The sequence below is a fragment of the Balaenoptera ricei genome, chromosome 18 (genome assembly GCF_028023285.1).
Source record: "Balaenoptera ricei isolate mBalRic1 chromosome 18, mBalRic1.hap2, whole genome shotgun sequence".
In the NCBI taxonomy this organism is placed as follows: domain Eukaryota; kingdom Metazoa; phylum Chordata; class Mammalia; order Artiodactyla; family Balaenopteridae; genus Balaenoptera; species Balaenoptera ricei.
In genome coordinates, this window is record NC_082656.1 from 5043690 (window position 1) to 5071225 (window position 27536).

General features: G+C 44.9%; 1 protein-coding gene across 1 annotated transcript in view; it reads left to right on the forward strand.

Moving 5' to 3' along the window:
* Positions 1 to 525: 525 nt before the first annotated feature.
* GTF3A (general transcription factor IIIA) overlaps positions 526 to 27536 on the forward strand; it is a 51404-nt gene continuing 24393 nt past the window's right edge. Inside the window, exons 1-2 of the mRNA XM_059903400.1 lie at positions 526 to 565; positions 6098 to 6825. Of these exons, the coding sequence (XP_059759383.1) occupies positions 526 to 565; positions 6098 to 6825 (768 nt within the window). The remainder of the gene's footprint in view (positions 566 to 6097; positions 6826 to 27536) is intronic.

Sequence of the window (27536 nt, forward strand, 5' to 3'; positions counted from 1 at the left end):
AGTGGTGTGTTGTTTCCAGCGCTAAGGATCCTTCCAGACAGGAAGTTGGCAGCATGGAATGCTTGTCAGTACTTAGCAGAGTTTGGCTGCAACCAGTAACGAATGATGGCAGCTGGATGCCCAGAGTTCGAGTTCAGGTCCCATCCCTGTTGCATTATCCGTGGTGAGCATCCGCCACTGCCACCTGCCATTCCCGCTACCCCCGGGACTCTTCTGGTCTCTCGTCTGAATAGACTCACTGTGGGGATGTCATACTTCCTGGACCAGAAGGGTACTGTGTGTGATCTATCCCACTGTTCTTACACGGCGTCGCTCTTGGAGGTTTACAAGGGGTTTCCTTACACTTTCGTTTCTTCCATCTTGAAAGTACTAGGCAGATATTTAAAATTTAGTGCTGAACTGAGTCTTCTTGGGCCCTCCAGTGGCAGTCTCCGGCGGTCTTGCCGCGTAAACATCAGGCAAGGACTGCTACAGCCTCACGCGGCGGAACAGTAAAATGGCCCTCCTTGAGCAAGGCCCGCAAGGATGGTGCGCTCCTTCTCAAGCTTCATTGCCTTCAGTGCCAGTGAGCCGCACCCCGCAGGCTCCTCCTGAGTCAGACCAAGCACGTCTCTCCCTGGCCATGGAGGTCTCTGTGAGCTGCCACGCCCGTCACAAGGAGTGCCCTGCAAAGTCCTGACCTGGCAGTGAGGGCCGGCAAGGGAGGGGGCTTTGGATAATCCCAGGTGAGCCTTCTTTGGAAAGGAGTGGAAGACAGGGATCTGTCAGTGAGCCATAGGCTTGTCACACTGCCGTGCCCGAGCCTAGCCCTAGACACTCTGGTGCCTAGCAGTGCCATCTCCTGGCAAAGGTGAAGAGAGGGTTAGTTTCTACCTGCCCTTCCTGATTCAATCAGCTCTCGACCCAGTGAGCGAGCACACGCCAGTCTCTCGGGCTGTCTCCCTGACTCCCAGGCCAGACCTGCTCTGGTGGAGTCAACATCTCCCATTTTATTTGGTGGCTTCCAGTCAGTAGGAATTTATAGACACAGCCAGTCCTTCCAGGTATTATTATGCTCATAAGGTGCAGAAAAAATCGCTCAGCTGCACCCTCATCTCTATTTCTCTTAAGCTCGGGAATCCTCCAGGTTTTCTGTGTTCCTGGAATGACCAGGAGGGGGCACTGTGTAACCACACAGCATCTCCCTGACAGCTCCGTGGACTGGTTTCCCCAGGTCCTCTGCGACCTGGCCATCCCTCTACCTGCAGAGAGTGGTGCCACGCTCCATCGACTCTGGAAACCTACCTACCTCTTACCTGGACCAGAACACCTGGATGAAACTGCTGTGTAGCAACACCATCTTCGCAAGGTCAGAGCAGTACATTTAGCAGTATCCTTTCTGATTGAAATGATGGATATCTCGTTCTTCGGTGCTGCAGTGACAGTGAATTGATTGATTTGGGTTGAATCACGAAATGATATTGACACCAACTCTTTACACTCCTGCATTTTGTCAATTAATTTGAAAATTGGTCTGTTTTCCCCAAATAAGTTCAGAGCATAAAGCTTTAATTGCATGTGTGATTTTAGGTACTGTTAAGAATTAGGAGGAAAGTATTGTGTAAAAACAAAATATGAGTATTTTTTAAAACAGATTTACTGAAGAATAACAGAAAACAATATTTAGCACTTTTGTGTCTAGGTTTTACATTGGCCTAACACGGAATAGGAGAAATTTTTGTATCAATAACTGTATTTTGGCACCAACAACAAAACCAAAAAGCTTAAAAAAAAAAAAAAAAGGTGCCATCAAAAGAGAACTGATGCACCCAGTGATGTATGAAACAAGTATTAGCAGAAATAAAATAGAATGAGGTATGTGGGAAAGGGCTTTGCAAACTCTAAACTGCCAGAGTAGGGCCATGAGAGGGGAGTGAAACAACACTTTCCTTTTGGCTGCGTTGGGCCTTTGTTGCTGCGCTCAGGCTTTCGCAAGTTGCAGTGAGCGGGGGCTCCTCTTCGTTGCGGTGCGCGGGCTTCTCGTTGCGGTGGCTTCTCTTGTTGCGGAGCACAGGCTCTAGGCACGCAGGCTTCAGTAGTTGTGGCACGCGGGCTCAGTAGTTGTGGCCGGTGGGCTCCAGAGCGCAGGCGCAGCAGCTGTGGGCACAGGCTTAGTTGCTCCGCGGCATGTGGGATCTTCCCCGACCAGGGCTCGAACCCGTGTCCCCTGCATTGGCAGGCGGATTCTTAACCTCTGCCCCTCCAGGGAAGCCCACAACCCTTTCTAAGATAAAGGATAGCCCTGAATTATCAGCTCTCTGCTGTTCCCAGGCAGCATTTTGTCAGAATCCACCAGTGGGTGTTGGCTGCCCCCGAGAGCTCCTACCCCTTCTCCCCACCAGGGGGCTCCAGTCCTCTCTTCTGCTACATTTTCTTTCCTAGACCCCTTCCCTTCCTTTCACCTGTAGATTCCCCATCCTTCCCCATTATCCTCCCACAAAGGGTTTCCCTTCCTTGTTCCCCACTCAGTCTGTGATAAGGCCATTAAGGCTTTTGGGAGCAACAGATGAAATAAAGCAGAGCCCACCAGCCCCACTGTATTGAAACTGTTTCTGTGTCTATCGCCCCACTAAGGGGAAAGCGTATGATTTATTTGTGTGTGTGTCTATCCCAATGCCCAGCACAGTAGGGTAAGCCAGAGGCATTCAGCAAATTTTGTGAATCTCAGCTAAACTGAAACCTCCAAAAAATGTGATCAAGGCTTCACGGAAGCAATACTTCAAGAATCCACTGCTGATAGATTTGGATAATTTAGAAATCACAGAAGAGGGGGCTCAGCTATCAGCTTTGACAGCGTTTGCTTTTAGCTTACAGCTCTCCTTCCTCTTTATCATGGCACGAAGGAGTACTTGGCAATGAATCATGCTTCTCTTAAAACTATTTAAATCTATTTTATATATTTTTATTTTGTGTATTTTAACATATATTTATCCTATATATTAACTCATTCAATGTTGTTACTAACTCTATAAGTTATACATTACTGGCCCCATTTTCAGAAAAGGAAACTAAATTTCATGTCAATACTAAATGACACTGAAAACCGTGAGTTATGGAAGTGAATTTGTTTTAGAATAAGAAATCACAAAATTTTAAAAGCTGACAAATACCATAAACACTTCAAAATCCAGGAAAATACACAATAATACCTGACATACCTCTACAAGACTTTTTCCTTCATTAAAAAATTTGTAAAATATACTAAGATAACCAATTTTAAGGGTACAGTTCTGTGGCATTAAGTACATTCACATTGTTGTGCACCCATCACCACCATCCATCCCAAGAACTTTTTCACCTTCCCAAACTGAAACTCTGTCCTCATTAAACACTAACTCCCCATTTCCCCTCCCTCACACTCTGGCAACCATCATTCTACTTTGTGTTTCTGAATTTGACCATTACAGGTCCACCTCATGTAAGTAGAATCATACAATATTTATCTTTTTGTGACTGTCTTATTTTGATTAGTACAATGCCTTTAAGGTTCATCTATGTTGTAGTGTGTGTCAGAATTTCCTTCCTGAATAATAAAGACTGAATAACATTCCATTGTGTGATTGTTTAGCCATTCATCCATCGATGGACTTTTGGGTTGCTTCCACCTTTTGGCTCTTGTGAACAATGCTGCTGTGAACTTGGGTGTACAAATATCTGTTCCAGTCCCTGCTTTCACTTCTTTTAGGTATATACCCCAAAGTGTAATTGCTGGATTATATGGTAATTCTATGGTTGATTTTTTGAAGAATTGCCATACCATTTTCCACAGTGGCTGCACCATTTTACATTCCCACCAACGATGCACAAATTGTCCAATTTTTCCACACCTTCACCAACACTTGTTATTTTGCTTTTTTGATAACAGCTATCCTAATGGATGTAACGTGGTTCCTTCATTTTTCGACTTCATACTTTCTGATCTCTTCTTCCTATGTCAGTGATTTTGTATTATCATTTTCTATAGGAAGACAGTCGTTTTTCTTGCATGGTGTATGGGATTCATTAACTATGTGACTTCACATACACATGGTCACCGTGCATAATACTGCTACAGACTTGTGTCTCTCAAACACAGAAGTCCTGATATAACACTTGATTTTCATAAAAAATAAAAATACATATGATGAATTCAACTAATAGTCTGCATGGCTGAGTATACTCCTGAGAGGAGAAAACTTCTGTTTGTCTCAGTGTCATTGAAAACCAACTTCTCCACTGAAAGTTGTACGTGCCTGGTGGTTAGAAGAATGTTTCACCTCTGTGTCCGGATGCTGGGAGCATCAGTGCAGTGGGAGGTGAACATATTCCTAGAAGCTGTTCTTCCCCCAGGACAGCCTGCAGTAACTTACCTGTACACAGAAGGGACTGGGAACCAACTATATACATCTCATCAAACCGAATTAAATGTATCCCTACTCAGCTTCTCCTAAGCAGGATTCCCAAAATGCCTGTTTCTAGTCCCATGCCACCCAACACTCGGAGCAATGTGAGTGGTCTGTCTTTTTCCTACTTATCTGTGGGAATCCTTTATTATCCCAGATACAAGTCCTTTATCTATTACATGTTTCACAAGCATGGTCTTGTACTCTTTGCTGGCTCGCATTTTCACTTTCTTAATAATGTTTTTGATGAACTGAAGCTCTTAATGTTAATATAACTCAACTTGTCTATTTCCTTTATGGTTAATGATTTTGGTGTCTTGTTTAAGAAAAGTCCTGAGCTCAAGATCAAGAAGATATTTTCCTGTTTCCTCCTCGAAACTTTGTTTTATCTTTCACATTTAGACCATCAATCCATCTAGAACTGAAGTATGGTGTGGGGTGGGGGGGGCAAGATTTGTTTACACACACACACAGACACACATGCGCTCGCGCTCACACCCACCCACCCACCCACACACGTGCACACACACGCACACCTACACGCACACACAGACACACCCACACCCACACCCACACATACAGACACATGCACACAACAAATATATATAAAAACCAGTTGCCATAACCCCAATTATTGAGAAGACCATCCCCTCCAGTCCGCTGCACTGGAGCTTCTGAAGTAAATCTAGTCTCTATGTATGTGTGGATTTATTTCTGGACTCTTCCTTCTGTTCCACTGGCTGTTTTTCTATTTTTGCATCCATACCACAGTGTCTTAATTACCATATGTTTATAATAAGTTTTGATATCTGGTACTGTAGAAGCTCCAGTTTTGTTCTTTTGTTATTCTTGGGCCTTGGTGTTTCTCCATGAATTTTGGAAGTAGATTATCAATTCCTAAAACAAAATAAACTGCTTGTATTCTAATTTGGATGATATTGACCAATAGGTCAGTTTGTGGAGTATGTCGCTTACCTTTTCTGTGTCTCAGATCCCTCTTCTGAAAAGACAAGACCAGAATACTGACTGAGCAGTCATGAGTGTGACGTGAGCAATAGGCTTGCGGACTAAAAAAAAAAAATCACTGTAGAAATGCTGATTTTTTTTTTTTTTTAATAAAATGAGAAGGAACACGTGTAAGGATTGGGGCACACCCTTCCTACAACGGGTTGTAAAAAGGTTGGAGCAACTCTGGGATCTGGTCTCTGCATCTCCTTTTTCCTTCACTGGCTTGGAACTCAGAGGCTGGAGTTCAGGGAGGAGGAAGAAAGGGCGAGGTTTCCTGCCTGGGCTCCACCTGTGCCCCCAGCCCCAGCGCTTCCTTGTGATGACTGTCTGTGTGTTTGTCTTCTCAGGTCGTTCACTTTGCAGCCTGGAAACTGAGGATGGAATCAAGTTGTGATTTATTTTTCAAACACACCTGCTGAGTGCCAGGTCCAGTTCTGGGTAGCTGTGCCTTTCAGGTGTTCTGTGTAGAGCGCCCACCTGGAGAGGGGATGACCAGGCACCCGCGGTGGGGAAGGGCTTTTCCCTCGTGACAGTCCCCCTCCTGTCCCCTGGAGCATGCTCTGAGCCGAGCTGAGGCCTTTGGTGTGTGGCCGGCTGCCTAGGGCAGGAACTCGAGGCGGTCTTCTTTCTCTGCCAGTCAGGCTCTTTGCCAAACACTCCCGCCTCAGCCCTAGGCGCTTCCTTCAAAGGCTTTCCTCAGAATCCCCTGGACAAACACCTGCCAAAGCGGAATCCCCAGGCTGAGGCAGAGGCAGGCAACAGGGCTCCCCGCATCCCCTCTTCATGGGCCATTCTCTTTGCTTGCGACTGTGGAGCCCCGGAGGGCGACCACGTCTGCACCGCGGGCAGTGCCCCAAGCGGCCACAGTCCCCCTGCCCACCGCCGCAGTGCTGCCCGAGCCCCAGGGCACCCGCGGGCATTCCTCTTCCCGGGCCCTGCAGGCTCCCTCCGAGCTTCTGCCCTTTCCAGCTCCCCCGGGGAGGCCCGGCAGCCGGGATTTGCAGGACCCGGGGAAGCGGCAGGCCGGTTACAGACTGCAAGGCCGCCAGCTTGGGGCCTGCGTTCCCCGGCCTGGGGAGCCGCCCAGAGAGGGCAGCGGGCAGGCCCGGGGCCGCTGCGGGGTCCCGGCCGACTCCGGGCAGCTGAGCGGAGGGCGGGCTCGGCCAGGACGGCTGGAGGTGCAGAAGGGCCGAGGTGCTGGGCAGGGGGGCCCCCGAGGACACGGCCAGAGGCCCCCCACCCCTGGGGCGGAGGAGGGGCCCGGCTGAAGCGGGAGCTGGGGCGGATGGGACGCCCAGGCTCCCGGTCGCTTGACTCCCCGCCCCTGTCAGAGCCGCCCGGGCTGAGGGCATCCAGACGTGGGCAGGGCCGCTGCGGCAGGCCTCCTGGTCACCGGGTACCTGGCGTGGGGGGGGGGGGACAGCGAGAGAAAGGGGACAAAGGGAGCCCACCATAAAACCAGCCGCAGGTCTGTGATCGCCAGAGCCTTTGTTTAGAGCTGGTTTAAACAAGCTGTGAGCCTTTGGAGGGGGAGGCCATAAACTGAAGCGAACATAAAAGTGTTTACTGCGAGGGACAGTGAGGTCCCGGGACCCGTGGGGCAGCCGTGGAGGAGCGACGCGCGCAGGCTGCCTTCCCCGGCCTGCTGGCGGGTCCCACATCGCGGGCCCCACGCGGACGGAGGGAGGGGAGGGGGGGGGAGGGGAGGGGTGCCGCCGCCCACCGGGGAGCCCGCCGACCGGCCGCATTCCAGGCGGGGGGCGGGGGGAGAAGGGGCAGGGTCCCAGGTCCCTGTGACATCTCGAGATTCATCGCCGGGGGCTGGGAGATCTCAGAGTCAGCTTTTCCACTCCTCTAGGAATTCCTTCATAATGGACTTGAGGGGTTACACTAATAAGAGGGTTGAAGGGCAGTTGTTTGTGGAAGAAATGCCTCTCAGGCCCAACTTATCAGCCTGGAAAAGGTGTCGGGAGGCGGGTTTCACCGGAGGGAACAGCATTCCTCAGGGGAGCTCCACGCAGCTGTGGGTGGTGCGGTGCAGCTGTTTGTGAAGGTGAGGCGCAAGGCGGATGTGCCTGAGCGTCCGGGGGGGGGGGACCTCAGCCCTGAGATGCTTCTGTGGACCCTCCGTTCACTCAGCACACGTAACCGGCACCTGTCGTCGGCCGGGCAGCCAGGCAGGGGCTCGCCAGGAAATTGTGTACATATGCACACTCCTGCTTCTTAAAAGATTAATTCTCCCCAAGGACCCATGTAACGGGATACTTTCGGAGAATGGCAGTACCAAAGAAAGCTAAGACGATTCTTGGAAGTATACGGGGCTGAGGTCAGAGGGCATCATTTGTTGTCTGTGCTCAGAGGGAAAGACTGACAGACTTTTTTTGCAAAAAGTCACACTGAGGTCACCTTCCTACTAATAAGGAAAATGAGTAATCAGAGGAACCTGGTCCATGCGTCAGGGTTTTTTTCCCCGTAAAATTTCGTGCTGACTCTGGCTGGCAACATGTGTGGAAGTGGTGCTAAGCTGGGTCCTCCAAATGCAACGCCCAGATGGAGAGAGCTCTCAGATAGAGACTGGGGTTGGGGGGTGGATGCCACCACCAAGAGAACGGAAGGCAGTCAGCTCTCCCACTCAGGAGATCTTAAGAAAAGTGAGTCCGTGGGGATCCTGTGCCCTCGGTCCTGAAAAACCAGTGCTTTGGGCAGGGGGAAAACAGGGCAGGGAAAAGGTGTGGGCTTTGCAGTTAGACAGTTGGTTTTTGAACCCCACCTCCTCAATGTAGTAATTGGACAAATGGCAACATCTCCAAGCCTCTGTTTTCTCATCTGTAAAATGAGGATAATAATATCCCCCCCTCCACCCAGGAACTTGGTATGAGGATTACGTGAGATGGCATAGGTGGAGTGCCTGGCATCACTTCTCCTTCCCTCCCTCCCTTCCCTCTTCCCAGTGAAGCAAAATTTAGTATCGCCCCCCCCCCAAAATTCTGAAAAATGAAAAATTATAATAACAGAAGTACCAAAAAAAAAAATAGATGAGTTCTCCTTGTTTGAAACATCTCGAATTCCTTCACCAGTGACACGCACTTTCACTGTCCATATCTCCTGAACGACATTGGTTTAGGACTTTCAGTTCATTCATGTAGTACCTACCGTGTGCTAGGACTGGACTAGGCAATGGAGATACAGAAATGAATGGCATGGTCCTTAGCCACAAGACAAATAACACAGGAGCAAATAATTTCAAAGGCACAAAGGACTGGGGGGAAATACAGCAGAGCCCTGCTTTGCCTTGCTTGGGGGTGGGGTTGGGAAGAATGTGGTTCCTGGTTAGGTAAATCTGGAGGAAGTGATAATTTCTCTAGAAAATCTCTAAAATTTCGAGATATGTCAACCAAAGATCAACAAAAGTAATTGAGAAATAATTAGTGGTAGATTCAATGATTATTTCAATAAGAATTATTTGAATAAGAAGTTCTCCTGATAAACATTCATGGGGTGTCTATTTGCAAAACTGCACAGATATGAAGATACGATGCATGAAAATGAGCAACAAGAAGCTGGAGTTCTAACACGTAAAAAACTGACTCTAAATCAAAGCAGCTGATGCTCTGCTGGGAGCACATCAAAAGCACGATGAGAATGCGTGGCTTTTCATTTCCAAAGCGCCAGTTTTTGAGCCACTAAATTATTTTAGAGACCATCCTCCTCCAGAGGTCAGTGTTCCTTTCCTGACCACTTTCCTGACCACCTTCGTGGTCCCAGCTCTGGGGCCTCTGAGTCAACGCCATCACCCCATCATTCAGTGTGCCTTGAGCATCACAGGACACACACATCAACAGGGATCAAATATGGAAAGTGACTTAAGTGCTGAATGATGTGAGAAGCACAGAAATTCCAGGGGATTCGGAGAAGGAGAGCTCAGGGGAATCACAAGGGCACGGAGAGGGAGGTGGTGGTCTGGGGTGTAGTGTGTGGGAGGGACAGGAGAGAGGCAGGCAGGCTGCAGTGGGGAAAGGACTGTTTGCGGGGGACGAACGGCTACTGGCCAATGGGGAAGCTGGGCATGGAGCCTGGATTCGATGAGGGGGGCAGTGGGGAGCCACGGCTGCTGTAGCAGTAGCAGAGGGTCAGCAGCACGAACTCTGGAACAGATCGCCAAATGCGAACCTTGGTTCGGCCACTTCCTGGCTGTGTGATCTTGGGGTGTTACGTGGCCTTGCCGTGTCCCATGTCTCAGTCTCTCCATCCATAACATGGTCCCTAAGTGGCAGCTCTGTGGTGGGACCAGCGAGTGCTCAGCACTCTCGGGGTCGGTAACCAGGTGCAGTTATGGAAGTGCTGCTGGGAGAACAACACAGGGACCAGAGGCAGGAAGGTGCCAGGAGTTTAAGACTTTCAAAATTCAGTCTAAATTACATGACGTGCCATTTGCTTGCTTCATGTCAACTTTTAAGTCATGCGTAGCTGTAACTGTATGTCTGCTCGGCTGCTGTAACAAAGCACCGCGGACCGGGTGGCCTAAACCACAGGCCTACATCTCCTCACAGCTCTGGAGCTGGGACGGCCGAGATTAAAGAGTCTGCAATTCTGTTCTCAGAAGGCCTCTCTACTTGGCGTGCAGACGGCCGTCTTCCTGCTGCATCTCACATGGTCTTTTCTCTGTTCCTGTCTGTGTCCTAATCTGCTCTTCTTACAAGGACACCAGTCACATGGGATTAGGGCCCAGGCCCTAATGTTAATTTTTTGTTGTTGCTGTTGTTTTCACTCTCTCTGGGGTTTCTTTCTTCTTTTTTTTTTTTAAACATCTTTATTGGAGTATAATTGCTTTACATTGTTGTAAATGTTGTAGCCTAATGTTAACTTCATCACCTCTTTAGAGAACTTGTCTCCAAAGACAGTCTCATTCTGAGATACTGGGGATTAGGACTTGAACGTGTGAATTTGGGGGGGACACAACTCAGCCCCATAATTCAGAAACCATAAGCTCTTCTAGGTGCATCCACTGGTGTGTGGAGACCTGGGGGCTGGGGGAGTGCACTGCAGGGGACTTGCCAGCCCTGTCCCTCTGCCTGGCCCGGACACTCCCCTCTGCTGGACAGTCGCCGCCCGGTGGGCTGCTCCAGCTCCAGTTCAAGTCTTGAAGCTCCTCAGGGCAGCTTTTCTGAATCTGCTTTTCTGAAAAGTGGTAACATGCACATCCCAGCTGCAGTCACACCAGCAGCCTCAAAAAAAGAAAAAAAGAAAAGGGAGAGAAGGAAAAAAGAAAAGAGGGAAGTGATTGGGGTTCCTTGGTCTGTTACAGCGCAAGATAAGTTAGCAGAGATGCTGGAGCCTTTATCAAACCATCCTGAGTAGGAGAAAAGTTGTTTCTTTTCGTTTTGGGTTCTTGATAAACCATTCTAGGAGACAGATAAGAAAAAAGGAGAACAGAGCAAAGACTATAGCCCCTCAGGTTTGTGAAACAGACGCTTGAGCAGCTGGCCCAGGTGCGGGAGGAGCTGCGGGAAGGGGCACAGGACATGCCCTCGCGGGGGAAGCAGTGCGAACACAGGGGAAGGTTCAGGGCCTGAGAAAGACGCGGATGCTGGCAGGGGAGGGGGAGCGGAGGTGGATGGAGATGAGGGAGGAGAGAGGGAGTGGGGATGGGAGGGGAGTGGGAGGGAGTGAGGGGAGGAGGTGGCAGGCCCAGCGGGGAGCAGAGGGAGAAAGTTCAGTTTCTAGCAGATAAAAGCGAAACTGAATTTTTGGCATCTTCTATTCTTAAGGCAACTTTGACCTACTTTGCCTCATCTGTAATCTGCTCCTGGTATCTAAGTAATGCATCTCAGCGCTGAGCTGAGATTGTTATCCAGGTATTTGAGATCTGTTATCTTGTGATTGGAAGATGCTGGATGGGTTTCCTGTTCTCTTACCCACCTCTCCCTCCGCACTGAATAGTGCTTGGTCATCCTGTTCGGGTCAGGCTCCGTGCAGGGTCCCACATGCCGGGCCGGGCTCAGAAGGTGGCTTCCCACAGGGAAGCACATGGACCACCCTGCTTTCTGTCTAAACTCCCGGGGTTTTATGAAGAGGTCTTCCTCATTCATTTGTGTGGCTGCATAGCTTAAAAAGTACCACGTTTTATTCACCCAGTCCTCTCCTGGTGGTCATTTGGGTTCTTTTTAGAGTTTTGTTACTGCAAGTAGTGCAGATATTTTTTCCTGTTTTTGCCAGTGTACTTTTGGGCGATCCCTTCATAGAGGGGGAATTGCTGGGTGAAAGATTAAAGGCATAGATAACTTTTCTAGACATCGCCCAGGTCCCCTCCCACTATAAATGTATGAGAGGCGTTTCCTCACAGCCTGGCTAACGTTGTATACTGTCAAACTACTACATTTTTGCCAACCTGCCAGCAGAAAAACTGTATCTCAGCGTGATTTTACCTTGGGTTTCTCTCGATACGAACGACGTGGAGGACTTTGTCATGACTGAGGGCCCCTTACAGTTCTTGTCTTGTGAACCATGTCCTAGTTTCTCAACCATTTTTCCATAGGTTTCTTGACCTTTAAAACCCTCTGTGATGTGAGTGCAAATGTTTTTCCTAATTTGTCTTTTGTCTTTTTACTTTGTAACAGGGCTCTATGCCATGTATAAAATATTTGTTGTTCTTTTATTTAAGCAAATTTATTAACTCCTTCTTAATTCTGATTTTGAAAACACAGGGAATTTTCCCCCATTTCTGGTTTATGGATTGGAGCTGTCTCCTTTACTGTATACTAAATTCTCATGTGCAGTTGGATCAATTTCTGGACTTTCTTTTCTGGTCCATCTGTCTGCCTGTCCTTGGGCCAAAATTAAACTGTTTTAATTATAGAAGCTTTATAATACCCTCTCGTGTGTGGTAAGGCTACCCTTTCTTCTCTCTATCATTGCTCTTTTCCAGGGTTTTCCTAGTTCTTGCTTGTGCACAAACCATATTTTAAAAATTTTAAGGCGAATTTACACAGTTACAATACATAGATGTTGTTTAGATCCTCATTCAAACAAAAAATTATTTTAAAAAAGCTTTGTATCAAAACCAAGGCAATACCCATACTATGTATTTGATGAATTAAGGAATTATTGTAAATTTATATGTGTGTGTGTGTGTGTGTGTAATGGTATGAGGGTTTTTTTTTGAGTCCTTATCCTTTAGAGAAATATAGTGAAGTATCACAGATCAAATCATAATTTATATTTGCCTCTAAGTAATCCTGGTGGTGGCTGGAGGAGATACAGATGAAACAAGATGACCATAAATTGATAATTATTGAAGCTGGGTAATGGGTGCTTGAGGTTCATTTTACTACTCTATTTATTTTTATATATGTTTGAAATTTCCCATAATAAAAAATTCAAAAAGGGGAAAGGGGTTACAAGTTCTAAAGGTTTTTGAAATGTGGAGCAATATGAAACATTTTTGAAAAATAAGTTTTAGCAAAGAGTGGGTACTTTGCATAAGGAAATTTGCAGTCAGAAGCCGGTAGTGCAGAGGACAGAAGTGGGGAGAAAATGTCTGCTGTGGTTGCAGGACTGACTTGGCCCAGGGCCAGGTGCATGAGCTAATCATTTTCTCCATTAAACATTTACCTGTAACTGAACTATCCTTTTCTGGAGTTAAAGGTCCAATATAGATAGGTGTGCCCTGATTTACACACCAGATGAGGTGTGTAAATTTTGTTCAGGGTTTAAAACTAGCACTCAATCCTGCAGCTTGATCCCCTCTCTTGATTATCTGAAGACTGCCCCCCAGAAGTTAGCACTTTTGCAGTCCTTTTTAAAACTTAAGAGACTGTGTGAGAAAAAATACAGATAGAACTGGGTTGTTGAGGTGAGGGAGGAGGAAAACAAATATATACCCTTTATTTTTTAAAAATTCAGTACTGGCTACATATATTTCCTGTTAAACTACTTGGGGGACTTCCCTGGTGGCGCAGTGGTTAAGAATCCGCCTGCCAGTACGAGCCCTGGTCCGGGAAGATCCCACATGCCGCGGAGCAACTAAGCCCGTACACCACAGCTACTGAGCCAGAGCTCTAGAGCCCGCGAGCCACAACTACTGAAGCCCGTGTGCCACAACTACTGAGCCTGCACTCTAGAGCCCACGAGCCACAACTACTGAAGCCTGTGCACCTAGAGCCCGTGCTCCGCAACAAGAGAAGCCACTGCAATGAGAAGCCTGCGCACCACAACAAAGAGTAGCCCCCGCTCGCCGCAACTCAAGAAAGCCGGAGCGCAGCAACGAAGACCCAACCCAGCCAAAAATAAATAAATAAATAAACTTATAAAAAAAGACAAAATAACTGCTTGGAAAAACAATTCTTCTCTGACTGAAGGTAAAGAGAAATGACCCAGATATCAAGCTCCTAAAATACCCTTCAGAGAAATGCATGTGCCCCTGGACACAAGTACAAAAGAATGTGCCAACAAGACTGTTCCCAACAGTCAAATATTGGAAACAATACAAGTGTTTAGCAGCAGCTAGACAGATAAATACGTAGTTGAGTACTGATGCACTGGATAATCATACAGCAACGAAGAGGAATTATCCATGGCTACATTCAGTAACATGGATGAATATTACAAAGGCGTGCAACAAAAAGACAAACAAGAATACATACACATTGTTTATAAACTGTGTTGCTAAAGGATGCATACATAAATGTTAAAATAGAGAAAACAACAATAGGAAGAGTGACAAATACAAGTATGTTAAACTCAACAGTCAGTTGGTGGATCATCATAGAATGCAGGATACTGGTTATCTTGGTGGGAAGGAGAAATAAATGAGAAGGGACACATAGGAACATCTGGGGTTCTGGAAATGTCCTATTTATCAGCCTGATTGGTGAACACACAGGTACAGGATGTAGACTTATTTATTAAACTGGACATTTATTTATATGCTTTGCTGGATAGGTTTTATATTTCTCAATTAAAAAGTTTAAAATAAAGTTAATTAAAGGGCTTTTAAACATTTATGGGAGGGATTTCCCTGGTGGTCCAGTGGTAGAGAATCCACCTTCCAATGCAGGGGACGCGGGTTTGATCCCTGGTCAGGCAACTAATATCCCAAATGCCACAGGGCAACTAAGCCCACGCGCCGCAACTACTGAGCTCGTGCCCCTCAACAGGGAGCCCGCGTGCCTCAAATTACAGAGCCCACGTGCCACAACTAGAGAGAGAAAACCGGCACGCCACAACTAGCGAGAAGCCCTCGCGCCGTGACGAAAGATCCCGCACGCCTCAACGAAAATCCCGCCTGCGCAACTAAGACCCGATGCAGCCAAAAATAAATAAATAAAATATTTAAATTAAATATTAAAAAAATAAACATTTATGGGAAACATAATTTCCTTTGTATTGTCTATAAAAATATATATCACTTGTAAAACAGCCATTGTGTGCATAATTGTAATGTCACTAAATTGCTGAATCATATAACTCATACTTATGTAAAGAATGTTGGAGAAACTAGAGATATATAAGGGAATAAAACATCTAAATATGTCATTAGCAGTGATTTTCACTGAATTAACAGTTTGGAAATACACATCTCTGAGTCTAGGTTAAATAATGATTTATAAAGGGAAAACATAAAATGGAGAAAATAGTAGCTCACAGGGGGAGATTGAGATGGTTTAAAAAACAGCAAACCGGGCTTCCCTGGTGGCGCAGTGGTTGAGAATCTGCCTGCCAATGCAGGGGGACACGGGTTCGAGCCCTGGTCCGGGAAGATCCCACATGCCGCGGAGCAACTGGGCCCGTGAGCCACAATTACTGAGCCTGCGCGTCTGGAGCCTGTGCTCCGCAACGGGAGAGGCCGCGATAGTGAGAGGCCCGCGCACCGCGATGAAGAGTGGCCCCCGCTCGCCGCAACTAGAGAAAGCCCTCGCACAGAAACGAAGACCCAACACAGCCAAAAATAAATAAATAAATAAATAAATAAATAAATAAATAAATAAATAAATAAATAAAAAACAGCAAACCTGAAGTATATTGCTTTTTTTTCTACTTAGAATAAAAATCCTCTATTACACTTTGGTATGTGTTTGTAGGGCAGGGAAGAGGGGACTCTTTTGAGTAATGAGGGGAAGTGACTTTAATATTGCAAGTGCAGCCTCTGGAGGCCCTTACGGATTTGCCATGCGGTAGGCAGCCAGCAGAGCCCTTTCAAGAATCAGATTATCACAGCTATCAGCCAGTCAGAAATTCAGTTTAGGATGCCTTTCTAGATTTTAACATTGGTTAATATAGTACATGCATATTCCCTGCATTGTGGATTGTTACAAAAGAGCTATGTCGTATTTCACATGGTACTGAGTTTGAGAAACGAGACCCAGTTGCAGAAATACAACAAACAGTTCCATGTTATCAGCATAAGTAACAACCACTCTGAGCAAAGAGAAACGAGGAGGGAGCACCCGATCTTTATTGCACGTCTGGTACTGTGCCAGTCGCTTTTACATGTAATCTCACGCAATCTTACTGGCAGTGCTTCCTGCAAAGCAGGTACAAACTCCAAAGGATGGACTGTTCTTCCCCATTTCACAGATGAGGAAACTGGGATTCAGAGTGGTAAACCAACCTGCACAACATAAGCGGCAGCGCCTGGGGAAAGTGTGAATTTCAATAAAAAACTTAAATTGTAATAATAGACAAGATATCAAGAAAATGTACATGCTTTATCTAATATATTTATTATATATGAAGACTAAGCACTCAGCTTAAGTAAGTAAATATTCAAAATGTGACCCATTGCAATCTTTCTGACTTCAAGACTTATTATATAGTTATAGTAATCAAGAGAGTGTGGGACTTCCCTGGTGGCGCAGTGGTTAAGAATCCACCTGCCAATGCAGGAGACACGGGTTCGAGCCCTGGTCCGGGAAGATCCCACATGCCGTGGAGCAGCTAAGCCCGTGCGCCACAACTACTGAGCCTGTGCTCTAGAGCTTGAGAGCCACAACTACTGAGCCTGTGTGCCACAACTACTGAAGCCCACAGGCCTAGAGCCCATGCTCCGCAACAAGAGAAGCCATCGCAATGAGAGCCGGCACACTGCAAGAAAGAGTAGCCCCTGCTCACCGCAATTAGAGAAAGCCCACGCCCAGCAACGAAGACCGAACACAGCCAAAAATAAATAAATAAATAAATGATTTATTTTTATTTTTTTTTTTAATTTATTTATTTATTTATTTTTGGCTGTGTTGGGTCTTCGTTTCTGTGCGAGGGCTTTCTCTAGTTGTGGCAAGTGGGGGCCACTCTTCATCGCGGTGCGCGGGCCTCTCACTGTCACGGCCTCTCTTGTTGCGGAGCACAGGCTCCAGACGCGCAGGCTCACTAATTGTGGCTCACGGGCCCAGTTGTTCCGCGGCATGTGGGATCTTCCCAGACCAGGGCTCGAACCCGTGTGCCCTGCATTGGCAGGCAGACTCTCAACCACTGCGCCACCAGGGAAGCCCCAATGATTTATTTTTTTTAAAAAAAGAGTGTGGTATTGGTGGAGGGGATAGCTATGTAGATCAATGGAATAAAATAGGGAACACAGAGATAGACCTATACAAATACAGTCAACTAATTTTTGAAAAAGGTGTAAAAGTAATTTAATGGAGGAAGAATAGCTTTTACAAAATATGGTGCTGGAGCAATTGCACATGCATAAGCAAAAAAAGGGATCTTGACCTGGTTCTCACACCTTATACAAAAATAAACTTCAAATGGATAATAGTTATAAATGTAAAATGTAAAACTATGAAACTTTTAGAAAAAACACGGGAGAAAATCTTCAGGATCTAGGACTAGGCAAAGTCCTTAGACTTGACACCAAAAGCATGATCCATAAAAGGACAAATTGATAAATTTGACTTCAAAATTTAAAACTTTTGCTCAACGAAAGACCCTGTAAAGAGGATGAAAAGACAAGCTACAGAGTGGGAGAAAATATTTACAAACCGTATATACAACAAAAAACTACTATCTAGAATATAAAGAACTCCTAAAACTCAACAGTAAAAAAAAAAAAAAAAAAGGCAAATAACTAATTAAAATACGGGCAAAAAACATTTCACTGAAGAAGATATACATATGTGAAATAAGCCCAAGAAGATGTGTTCAACATCATTAGGCATCAGGGAAACGCAAATAAAACCACAATGAGATCACACTCCACGCTTACCAGGATGGCAAAAATAAAAAGCAGTGCCAACACCAGGTGCTGGTGAAGTTGCAGAGAAACTCAATCACACATACATTGCTGGTGGGAATGTAAAATGGTACCACCACTCTGGAAACAGTCCGGCAGTTTCCTAAAAAACGAAACATAAATGTACCACACGACCCAGAAATTGCACTCCTGGACATTTATCCCAGAGCAATAAAGACTTGACATTCACACAAAAACCTGTACACAAATGTTCATTTGTAACAGCCCTAAACTGCCACCAACTTCAGTGTCCTTCAGTGAGTGAAGAGTGAAACAAACTCGGGCCCATCCACACCATGAAACATTCCTCTGCAATGAAAAGGAGCAAAATGCTGATACACAGCACAACTTGGATGGATCTCCAGAGACTCACCTTCTTGGGTAAAATGACTTATCTTGCGTCTTTGCCATTTCCCTGGAATCACTGGACTTCTACAGTTCTTCATTCTTTGTACATCACGTGTCTTCAATCAAAGGCCGATTTAAGGCTTTGGCCTTAGAGGGTTTCATGAACAGTTTGAGGAAAATCCCTATTGTCATCCAAACGTTCAAGTTAGCCTGCAGTCTTCAAAATTAAGACTTAGAGCAAAGAGCAGTGTTTACAATTAAATGCTTTCATGTCTTTCTAGTGCAGCAGTTCTGAAACTTTTGGATCTCAGGACCTCTTTACATTCCTGAAAGTTATTGAGGACCCCAGAGAGCTTTTGTTTATGTGGGTTATATCTACCCACGTTTACTCTATTTGAAACAAACACGCAGAAATTAAAAAATATATTTTATTAATTCACTTAAAAATAACAGTAATAAATCCTTTATCTGTTAGCATAAATATTTTATTTAAAAGAATTATATTTTCTGAAACAGCAAAACAGTGAGAATGGTATCATTGTTTTCCATTTTTGCAAATCCCTTTAACGGCTGGGTTCCCGTGTGTGCTTCAATCTGTTGTAGTCTGTTGGTTGAGGTGAAGCATATAAGAAAGCCCAGCCTCCCACAGATACGCAGTTAATAAAGGGGAACCCGGGAGACCCCCTGGAAGTGTCTTGGGCCCCCCAGGGATCTGTAGACCCACTTTGAGAATTACAGATCTAGTGGATTTCCTCAGATTTCATTTAAGTTCTTTCTTCAAGGTTTCAGAAGACATGCAAAGCTTGACTTTTTGTTCAAGTCTTTGGAGGACTTAGTCCTTGTAGACAATTTAGGGAATAGTAAACTGAAAACAGGATAATGAAGGGAAACAGCGTCTCCAGAAGGCTTTTGGGGGGAGGAGCAATGAGGTCTGTTTTTTCTTAAAAAGAGTACTCGAAGTCAAGGTCTCAGTGAGGGCCAGCTTTTGGGGGACGGAACAAAGCTCCTGACCCAGCCCCAGGGCCCACGATGCACAGGTGACCCAGTCCTGGGAAAATGGGGCGTTTCCAGCAGCTCTGGAAAAGCAGCGTCTCTCTTAGCTTTCCTTTTAATGAGATTAGTCTTGCTTTTCCCCTCGTCTTTATTTCACTGTCTGCGGGCCACCTCTTGGCTCTCATGGTAATGTGATTAGCTGGCCTGTGGCCCACACGGAGGCCACTGTCACAAAGATCTCTGCTTACTTGAGTGCACCTCTTTCCTGAAAGCGCATCTCGTGTTTATAATCACAGGGGTATTGTGAACGCTCGGGTTCCAATAGAACAGGATATTTACGACACCCTCCTACCTCCCCCACCCCCATAAAAGTTGATTCAGGGAGACAGTTAGGGAAGGAATAGACAGAAGACAGATGTGTTTCCTTCCCAGATGCTGAGGAGCTTCAATTGTTCTGCATATGTAATGGCTTTTTACTGCTCCCTGCAAATGCCTCTTTTGACTTTTAGAAAGGTGCCAAAGTCAAATATAGGTAGTTTTAGTAATCTCACCGGATGCTCCAGCTGGCTAGAAATCCTCTCTCAGAGGACACACAAAAAGCATACACCCCTTTCCCGTTTTTACAGATGTAGCTGTGATTTCTTAGTATTTATGTGTAAGACTGTTCAGGTACATAGAAGAAGCGATAGTGTCTTATTTGGACAACAAATGTCTTTCATAAACATTTAATGATTCAATAATTGTTTTAAAGGCAATTTATGTAATTATAACAAAAAGAAAATGAAATTAATGGAGAATGTGGACCCTCATATGAAATTTTTTACAAATATTTTATTACTACATTTCTGATTTGGTATAGCACTTTGCAATTTACAAAACTTTTTGATGTACAGTTAGCTCACTTGATCTTTACAACCACATTGTTTTCAAGAAACTTCTTTTTAAAAATTTTAAATGATTTTTAAAATTGAAGTATATTTGCTGTACAATATTATATGTTACAGGCATACAATATAGTGATTCACAAGTTTTAAAGGTTATACTCCATTTATAGTTATTATATATTGGCTATATTCCCTGTGTTGTGCAGTATATCCATGTAGCTTATTTTATACCTAATTGTTCATACCTCTTACTCCCCTACCCCTATATTGCCCCTGAAACTTTCTTTTAATGCAAATGAATACATACGATAGTCTCTGAAGGACAAGATTGGTTGTGGTGATTTTGATACTTTAGGTTGGGCTGAACAGGAAAACATCCAGGATTGGAGAATTCTGTCTGTGGTGCTGCATCTGATCAGGTTCTTGCTGTGCTCCTCTCACTTTGAAAGATGGTCCGCTCAGAGTCGAGCTCACTTGATTTGATCCCAGCGCACAGGGTCGTCACTGCCACGTCCGGTGTGATTTCAGAGGGATGTGCAGAAGGGTACTGGGTGCCTCACGGATCTGCTCCCACTGTCATTTCTCCTCCGAAGCCTGGAGATGAGAAACAAATCCCTGATTGACAGAAAAAAATGGCAAAAGAGAGCAGAGCCCATGAGGAGAGGCTTCCCAGACACAGACATTCTTCTTCTGCCTGCGAATCCCAGTTCAAATATCTTCTCATCTGTGAAATTCCTTGGTACCCTCCATCCCAAAATGCTCTTTTCGGGGTTCTCATCTCAGGCGTGCTCAGTGGTCTGCTGGTAAAGTTTAACAACCAGCTCTTTGGGGGGGAAAATGAGCCTAATTTGTAGTGTTTGTGATGCCGTGGTGTAAACACTCCCACCCTGGCTGACTTCAGGCCACCACCATGATGTCACTGCCACTGGAGCTGAGAAGAGATGCATCCGACAGGCTCTTGCCCACCGCTGCCCCAGCTCCTGCACCTCTGCACGCACTTCTGCTGCTTCTGCTTAATTATGCGTTAGGTGCGCACAGGTTTGTCTCTCCAGGGAAATCATAAGCGTGGTGAAGGCAAAGAGAGTGTCCTATAGGTTTTTACATCAGCTGCAGGGCCTGGCTCAGTGTCCCACAATAGCAAGTCCCCCATAAGTTGTCACCAAATTGCAGCATTATTACTAGTTTTTTAAATTGAAGTGTAGTTGATTTACAATGTTGTGTTAATTTCTGCTGTACAGCAAAGTGATTCAGTTATACATATGTATACATTTTTTCACATTCTTTTCCATTATGGTTTATCACAGGATATTGAATATAGTTCCCTGTGCTCTACAGTAGGACCTTGTTGTTTATCCATTCTATATATAATAGTTTGCATCTGCTAACTCCAATCTCCCAATCCATCCCTCCCCAACTCCCCTCATTATTACTATTTTTATCGTTGCTGTTGTTATTGTTAGTTAATACATTTTAAAAAATTAATTAATGAATTAGTTTTTGGCCCTGTTGGGTCTTTGTTGCGGTGCGCGGGCTTCTCATTGCAGTGGCTTCTCTTGTTGCGGAGCACGGGCTCTAGGCGCACGGGCTCCAGTAGTTGTAGCATGCAGGCTCAGTAGTTGTGGCTCGTGGGCTCTAGAGCGCAGGCTCAGTAGTTGTGGCGCACGGGCTTAGTTGCTCCGCAGCATGTGAGATCTTCCCGGACCAGGGCTCGAACCCGTGTCCCCTGCTTTGGCAGGCGGACTCCTAACCACTGCGTCACCAGGGAAGCCCAGTTAATACATATTGAATTTAAATTTACTCTTATAAGAGCGTCACTGTTATTGTCTCATTTGCTGCTGATGAAAATAAGAGTGTATTAGAGACTGTGGAAAACAGTATAGTGCTTCCTGAAAAAGTTAAAAATGGATTAACACTATTGAACTATATACTTGGAAATTGTTATGATGATAACTTTTATGTGGGATATTTTAGCCACAATTAAAATTCTTTTAAATATAGAATTACCATGTGATCCAGCAATTCTTCTTCTAGGTATGTATACTCAAAAGAATTGAAACCACAGACTTGAACAGATATCGCTACACCCATGTTCATAGCAGCGTTATTCATAGTAGCCAAAAGGTGGAAGCAACCCAAATGTCCATTGACAGATGAACAGATAAACAAAATGTGGTCTATATACAATGGAATACTTATTATTCAGCCTTTAAAAGGGAATTCTGACACATGCTACAGCATGGATGAACCTTGAGCACATCCTGATAAATGAAATAAGCCAGTCACAAAAGGAAAAATACTGTATGATTCCTCCTATGTGAGGTATCTAAAATGAGTCAAATCCATAGAGACAGAAAATAGAAGAAAGGCTGCCAGGGGCAGGAGGGGGTGGGAATGGGGAGTCATTGTTTAATGGATATGGGGTTTCAGCAAGATGAAGAGATTTCTGGGGATGGATGGTGGTGATGTTTGCACAACAATCTGAAAATATTTATTGCCCCTGACCTATACAACCTAAAATAATTAGGATGGTAAACTATGTATTTTACCACAATTAAAAAAAATTTTAAAGACTGTATTAGAAAGGATGAATATATTTGTTGAAAGAGTTGTTATCAGAATTTTACTCATTGAGTGTCTGGAGAGCAGCGAGTGATGTTTTTGTTTCCTCGTCTCTCCTCTCCATCTTCCCCCTCCTCCGAGCACTTCTTTCTCCCTGTTGCCTCTTCTCACACTGTTTCCGTCTCCATTCTTTATGATGTATGTGTGCGCACAAGCATTTGCCAATAATTCTCAGTCATCAGAGTGGTACAATTCTTCATCTCACCTACAATTATCAACATCACCTCCCTGAAAAAACGCGTCTCCTGAGGCTTCTCTTATCAAGTTCCCTTATCAAGGAGTTAGGGGAAGCCAAAGAAAGAGCTGCCTCAAATAAAATCTCAGAATCCCAGGACAGCAGACAAAGGATGGGGGGTCAGCAGTCAGAAGGGGGTTGGAAGGACCACATTTCTTTCAGGCCTGCCGCCTGTGTAGGGTCTCAGTAGAGTGTCTGGAGGCCCCTCCAAGGTTCTGCAGAGGGCAGCTCGAGCCTAGACACTTGGGGTATCATTTTGGCTCAGAATTCTCTCAACTACAGAATTGTGTAACTTAAGGCAGATCATCCCCCTTATATTCATTCAACATTTTTAAAAACTTCCGTATTCTAATTTATTTATCTATAAACTGGTATAACACACTTTCTTATAATTTTGGGGTAAAGTTCAAATATATGAGGTTGTGCTTTTTAAAAGCACAAAGTATGGGCTTCCCTGGTGGCGCAGTGGTTGAGAATCTGCCTGCCAATGCAGGGGACCACAGGTTCGAGCCCTGGTCTGGGAAGATCCCACATGCCGCGGAGCAACTAGGCCCGTGAGCCACAACTACTGAGCCTGCGCGTCTGGAGCCTGTGCTCCGCAACAAGAGAGGCCCGCGCACCGCGATGAAGAGTGGCCCCCGGTCGCCGCAACTAGAGAAAGCCTTTGCACAGAAACGAAGACCCAACACACCCCAAAATAAATAAATAAATAAATAAAAAGTCTTAAAAGCACAAAGTATGACATATGCTCTCATATGTAGAGAGTGTGAGAGCCCTAATTACATGTAATGCATAAGCACATTCATGTGAAGTATTATTTTTTCTTTGGACCTTAGACCAGTGATCTCATGGCTGATACAGACCTATGGGTATTTTACCACACTGATCCAAATATATAAAACACTTATTGTTATCATTAGCATCAAACATGTTTATTTGTTAAATGTTCATTAAACGTCCATTTTGGTTGTGCATTGGTCCCTATAGTTTGGGTGATTGTCTTTGAAAATGGTGACCGGAAATCAATCCTATTTAGCTAAACCTATTACTAATGCCTAGGAAATGCTCTCAATTCCTGGTCCTATAGGTGATGTCTCATCTAACATCTCCCAAATTTCTGGATTGGGCAGAAGTTACAGAAATTTCCAGTTTCTATTAGAGTTTTCCCTGTGTTTGTATTAATTTAGGCTGTTGTTTCCATAATAAGTTTATCCTGAGAAGTGAAATCTGACCAAAATATAGATGGAAACATTTTAATAAGAATTTTATCCCAACTATAGCTATTTGCCTATAGTCATTTGAGGCATATATCAGAGGATTGTTTTCTACTTTAGGTTAAGTATCATTTAGTCAACAACTTTTTGTGAACGAATAACATTCTAGGATTCATGGCTAGTCCCCCCAAGGTGCTGCTAATAGACCAATTTGCTCAGTTCTTCATTCTGGGAAGGAGGTCCAGCTTCACCCCTCCTCCTCCTCATCCACCAGCCTCAGAAGGGAACTTGGACTTCTGGTGTTTACAGACAAATGTACAGACTGTGGCCCAACACTGGACACCTGCATAAGCTCATAGAAGAGCCTGTGGTTCAAACAGACAGTTTTACATTCTTGGTCGATTGTGGAAACTCCACCCCCACCGGACTGGGGCTGGGGGAAGTTCAGATCAAGCACGTGCACACCCCTTGTCTTACTGGGCTGACAACCTCCCCAGGAAAGAAGGGGAGCGACTGCTGTGTTAGGTTAGGATACCCATCGAACAGGGGAGCAGATGGGGGCACAGAGGGAGCAGATCCCGGAGGGGATGGTTCCGGGGCCCCTGGGAGACGTGGGCAAGCTGCAAAACCAGACACTTAGTCCATTGCTCCCGCACCCCGAGACTCACAACGTGAGATGAGCTGAGAGCTAGATCTACGAGAAGAAAGGGGACATTTAAACCTCATTGCTTAAGCCCAGCAAGAAATGCTTCCTCCTCCAGAAACTAAAACGCATTTGTCATCCAAAGATCTTTACACGAAGGCAGTTATGTCAATACGCCATCTGGGCACAAAGAAAAGGGTCCATTTGAATGTACGTAAATGCTGTCAGCATTCAAGTTGTTCAAACTGTGGGTGACAGTTGTGTTTCAGCCGGTGCCACCTGCACCCTTACCTCTCCAGTCCCTCTTGGAAACCAATTGCTGCATCTCAAGGTTGCTGTCTCCCCTGACTACGGGAAAGGAAGTTATGAGGCTGGCTGCTTTTTCAGGCTTCTCAGGTCAGGAAGAAGTGATTTAATTTTTCTTGTTCAACCGATTACTTAATATCTACCATGAACAGAAGGTACTTATTTAAATATATCTTTCCTGTAGTGCTTTTCAAAGGGCAGATTTGAGTGCCCAAATCCAGGGTGGCTTCCAAATTAATGATTTGCCTGTTTGTTTTTTAAAACGTTTTCTCCCAAGATCAGAGGTGAGGGTTCTTCTGAGAAGAGAATAGTTTCAAAGTCTATGATACTTCCTTACTGGAAAAGCAGGTGGTGAGAATAGAGGCTGGGAGCAGGTCTGGAAGAGTCTGGATGGAAGGAGACCAGGAAGACGGCAGGACCTCTGTGAAGGATCCCAGCTCATTCCAACAAAAAAGTGCGAGTGGGAGATGGAGAAAATGTTTTTGTCTGGTTATATTTTTAAATGAATGGCCCCTTGGTGAAAAACATTAAGACCTGTTGTCATTAAGGATTAGATATTATAAAAAATAAAACTTAAAAAATCTCCACACTTGACCGATAAAAGGGCCAGTGCACTTACCCAGGGTGAAAAAGAACATTTTTAGTCCTTTGATAAAGCACTGCCAGATGTATGAATCATCCATACATATCCTTGGACATGTCCTTTGATATTGGAATCTGAGTTTTATGATCTGCCTGTAATTAAAGTTTTGGGTTAAGTTTTTAATGGAGAGAAAATTAAACACTTTAAAAGCCAACACCTTGTTTCTCAAGATGTAACCCGGGGCAGATTTTTATGGCTGCACTAAGCTTTTAGTCACTGGCTGGCACTTGCTTCCTAATTTTCAAACTGCTTCTAGCTTTTCCTCTTTATGGCAGGGGCTGTGCTTCCGGCGGGGCCGCAAGTGCAGACCTGCCCATTCATCCGCTGTAGACAGGCTCTGCAGCCACAGCTCCGTCCTGGTCCCAGGGGTGGACAGGGCTGTTATGAGGGGCAGGGGCTGACACTGAAGGGGGTGGGCCAGGCCTAGGGGCAGCCAAATTATAAGCTGAAGGAAGTCGAAATGGGAAACAGTCACTGTGTCTGAAAGAATAAAGAGCTTCTCTTAAATCACAGCTACGTTCACTGCCACACGCGCAAAGGTGTACCAGGCCAGCTGGTACAGGCTCCCGAGAATCTTCAGGAGCCTTCCAAGTCAGTCATTAAACATAGCCATTCTTAATAATAAATGATGTAAGAAAAGAAGGTGGTAATACTCAAAGTTGATCACTTACTATTTGTCTTTTACTGCATTTTACTCTCATCTATGTTCTTGAGATTATTTGGGTTATTGTGGAAACCCTGTAAGGGTGCATTACTGGGCATCTCTTACCAACCCCACGTTCAGTGATGTTATGTCAGTAGACAGAAACTGGCCTTGGTGGGACTGTGTCTACCATAGAAACTGGCAAAATGCTTGATTCATTGTTAAATCAATCAGGGTTTGATTATAAATCAGGGCCTGATTTATTATTTTGTTGATTGTCTAGACTTAAGAAAGTGATGGAGAAAATGTTAATGCTGCAGATTAAACTGAAAACGTATATTATGTGTATAGCTGTTAAATTGTGAATAGCTGAAAAACTCAAAATGTGTCCTTCCGGTATATGAAAATATTATCTGACGAAGCAAAGAATTCACACACATCATTGATAAATAACTGAAGTTTTGATATAGTCTTTGTTGTTTTACTGTTAAACAAAAATATCAACTGACAGTTCCGTTGGAACTATGTTTGTTCATCAACTGCACATATAGATTGGCCGTGGATACAAGCAACAAAAATCAACTGAAAGCATTCTGTGAGAATCAACTAGCTAAGTGGAATTTACAATCAAGAGTATTACATATTTTTTTTAATTTGTAAATTGTGTCACACATCTACAGCAGTAATAATATAAAATTAACCTATATATTATACATTATTATACAATAATAATGTACAGTAAACCTATATATTACATACATTATATATACACACACACAACATACACACATTTTTACCCCTGAGAACTGGTTGCTTAATATCTACTGCATATCATTGTACACACTAGTGCAACGTAATGCCAGACTTGTAGAACTCTTAGCAACCCAATTTGACAAGCTAAATCCCTTATGGCTTACCTACCTCCATTGGTTTCCATATGACATAGAAAAAGAGCTCCTTGGATACATTCGGCAGAATTATGCACACTTTTTTTTTTAAGATTTAATTTTTATTTATTTTTGGCTGTGTTGGGTCTTCATTGCTGTGCGCGGGCTTTCTCTAGTTGCGGCGAGCAGGGCTACTCTTCCTTGCGGTGCATGGGCTTCTCCTTGCGGTGGCTTCTCTTGTGGCAGAGCACGGGCTCTAGGCGCGTGGGCTTCAGTAGTTGTGGCACGTGGGCTCAGTAGTTGTGGCTCGTGGGCTCTAGAGCACAGTCTCAATAGTTGTGGCGCACGGGCTTAGTTGCTCCGCAGTGTGTGGGATCTTCCCAGAACAGGGATCGAACCCGTGTCCCCTGCATTGGCAGGCGGATTCTTATCCACTGTGCCACCAGGGAAGTCCCTATGCACACTT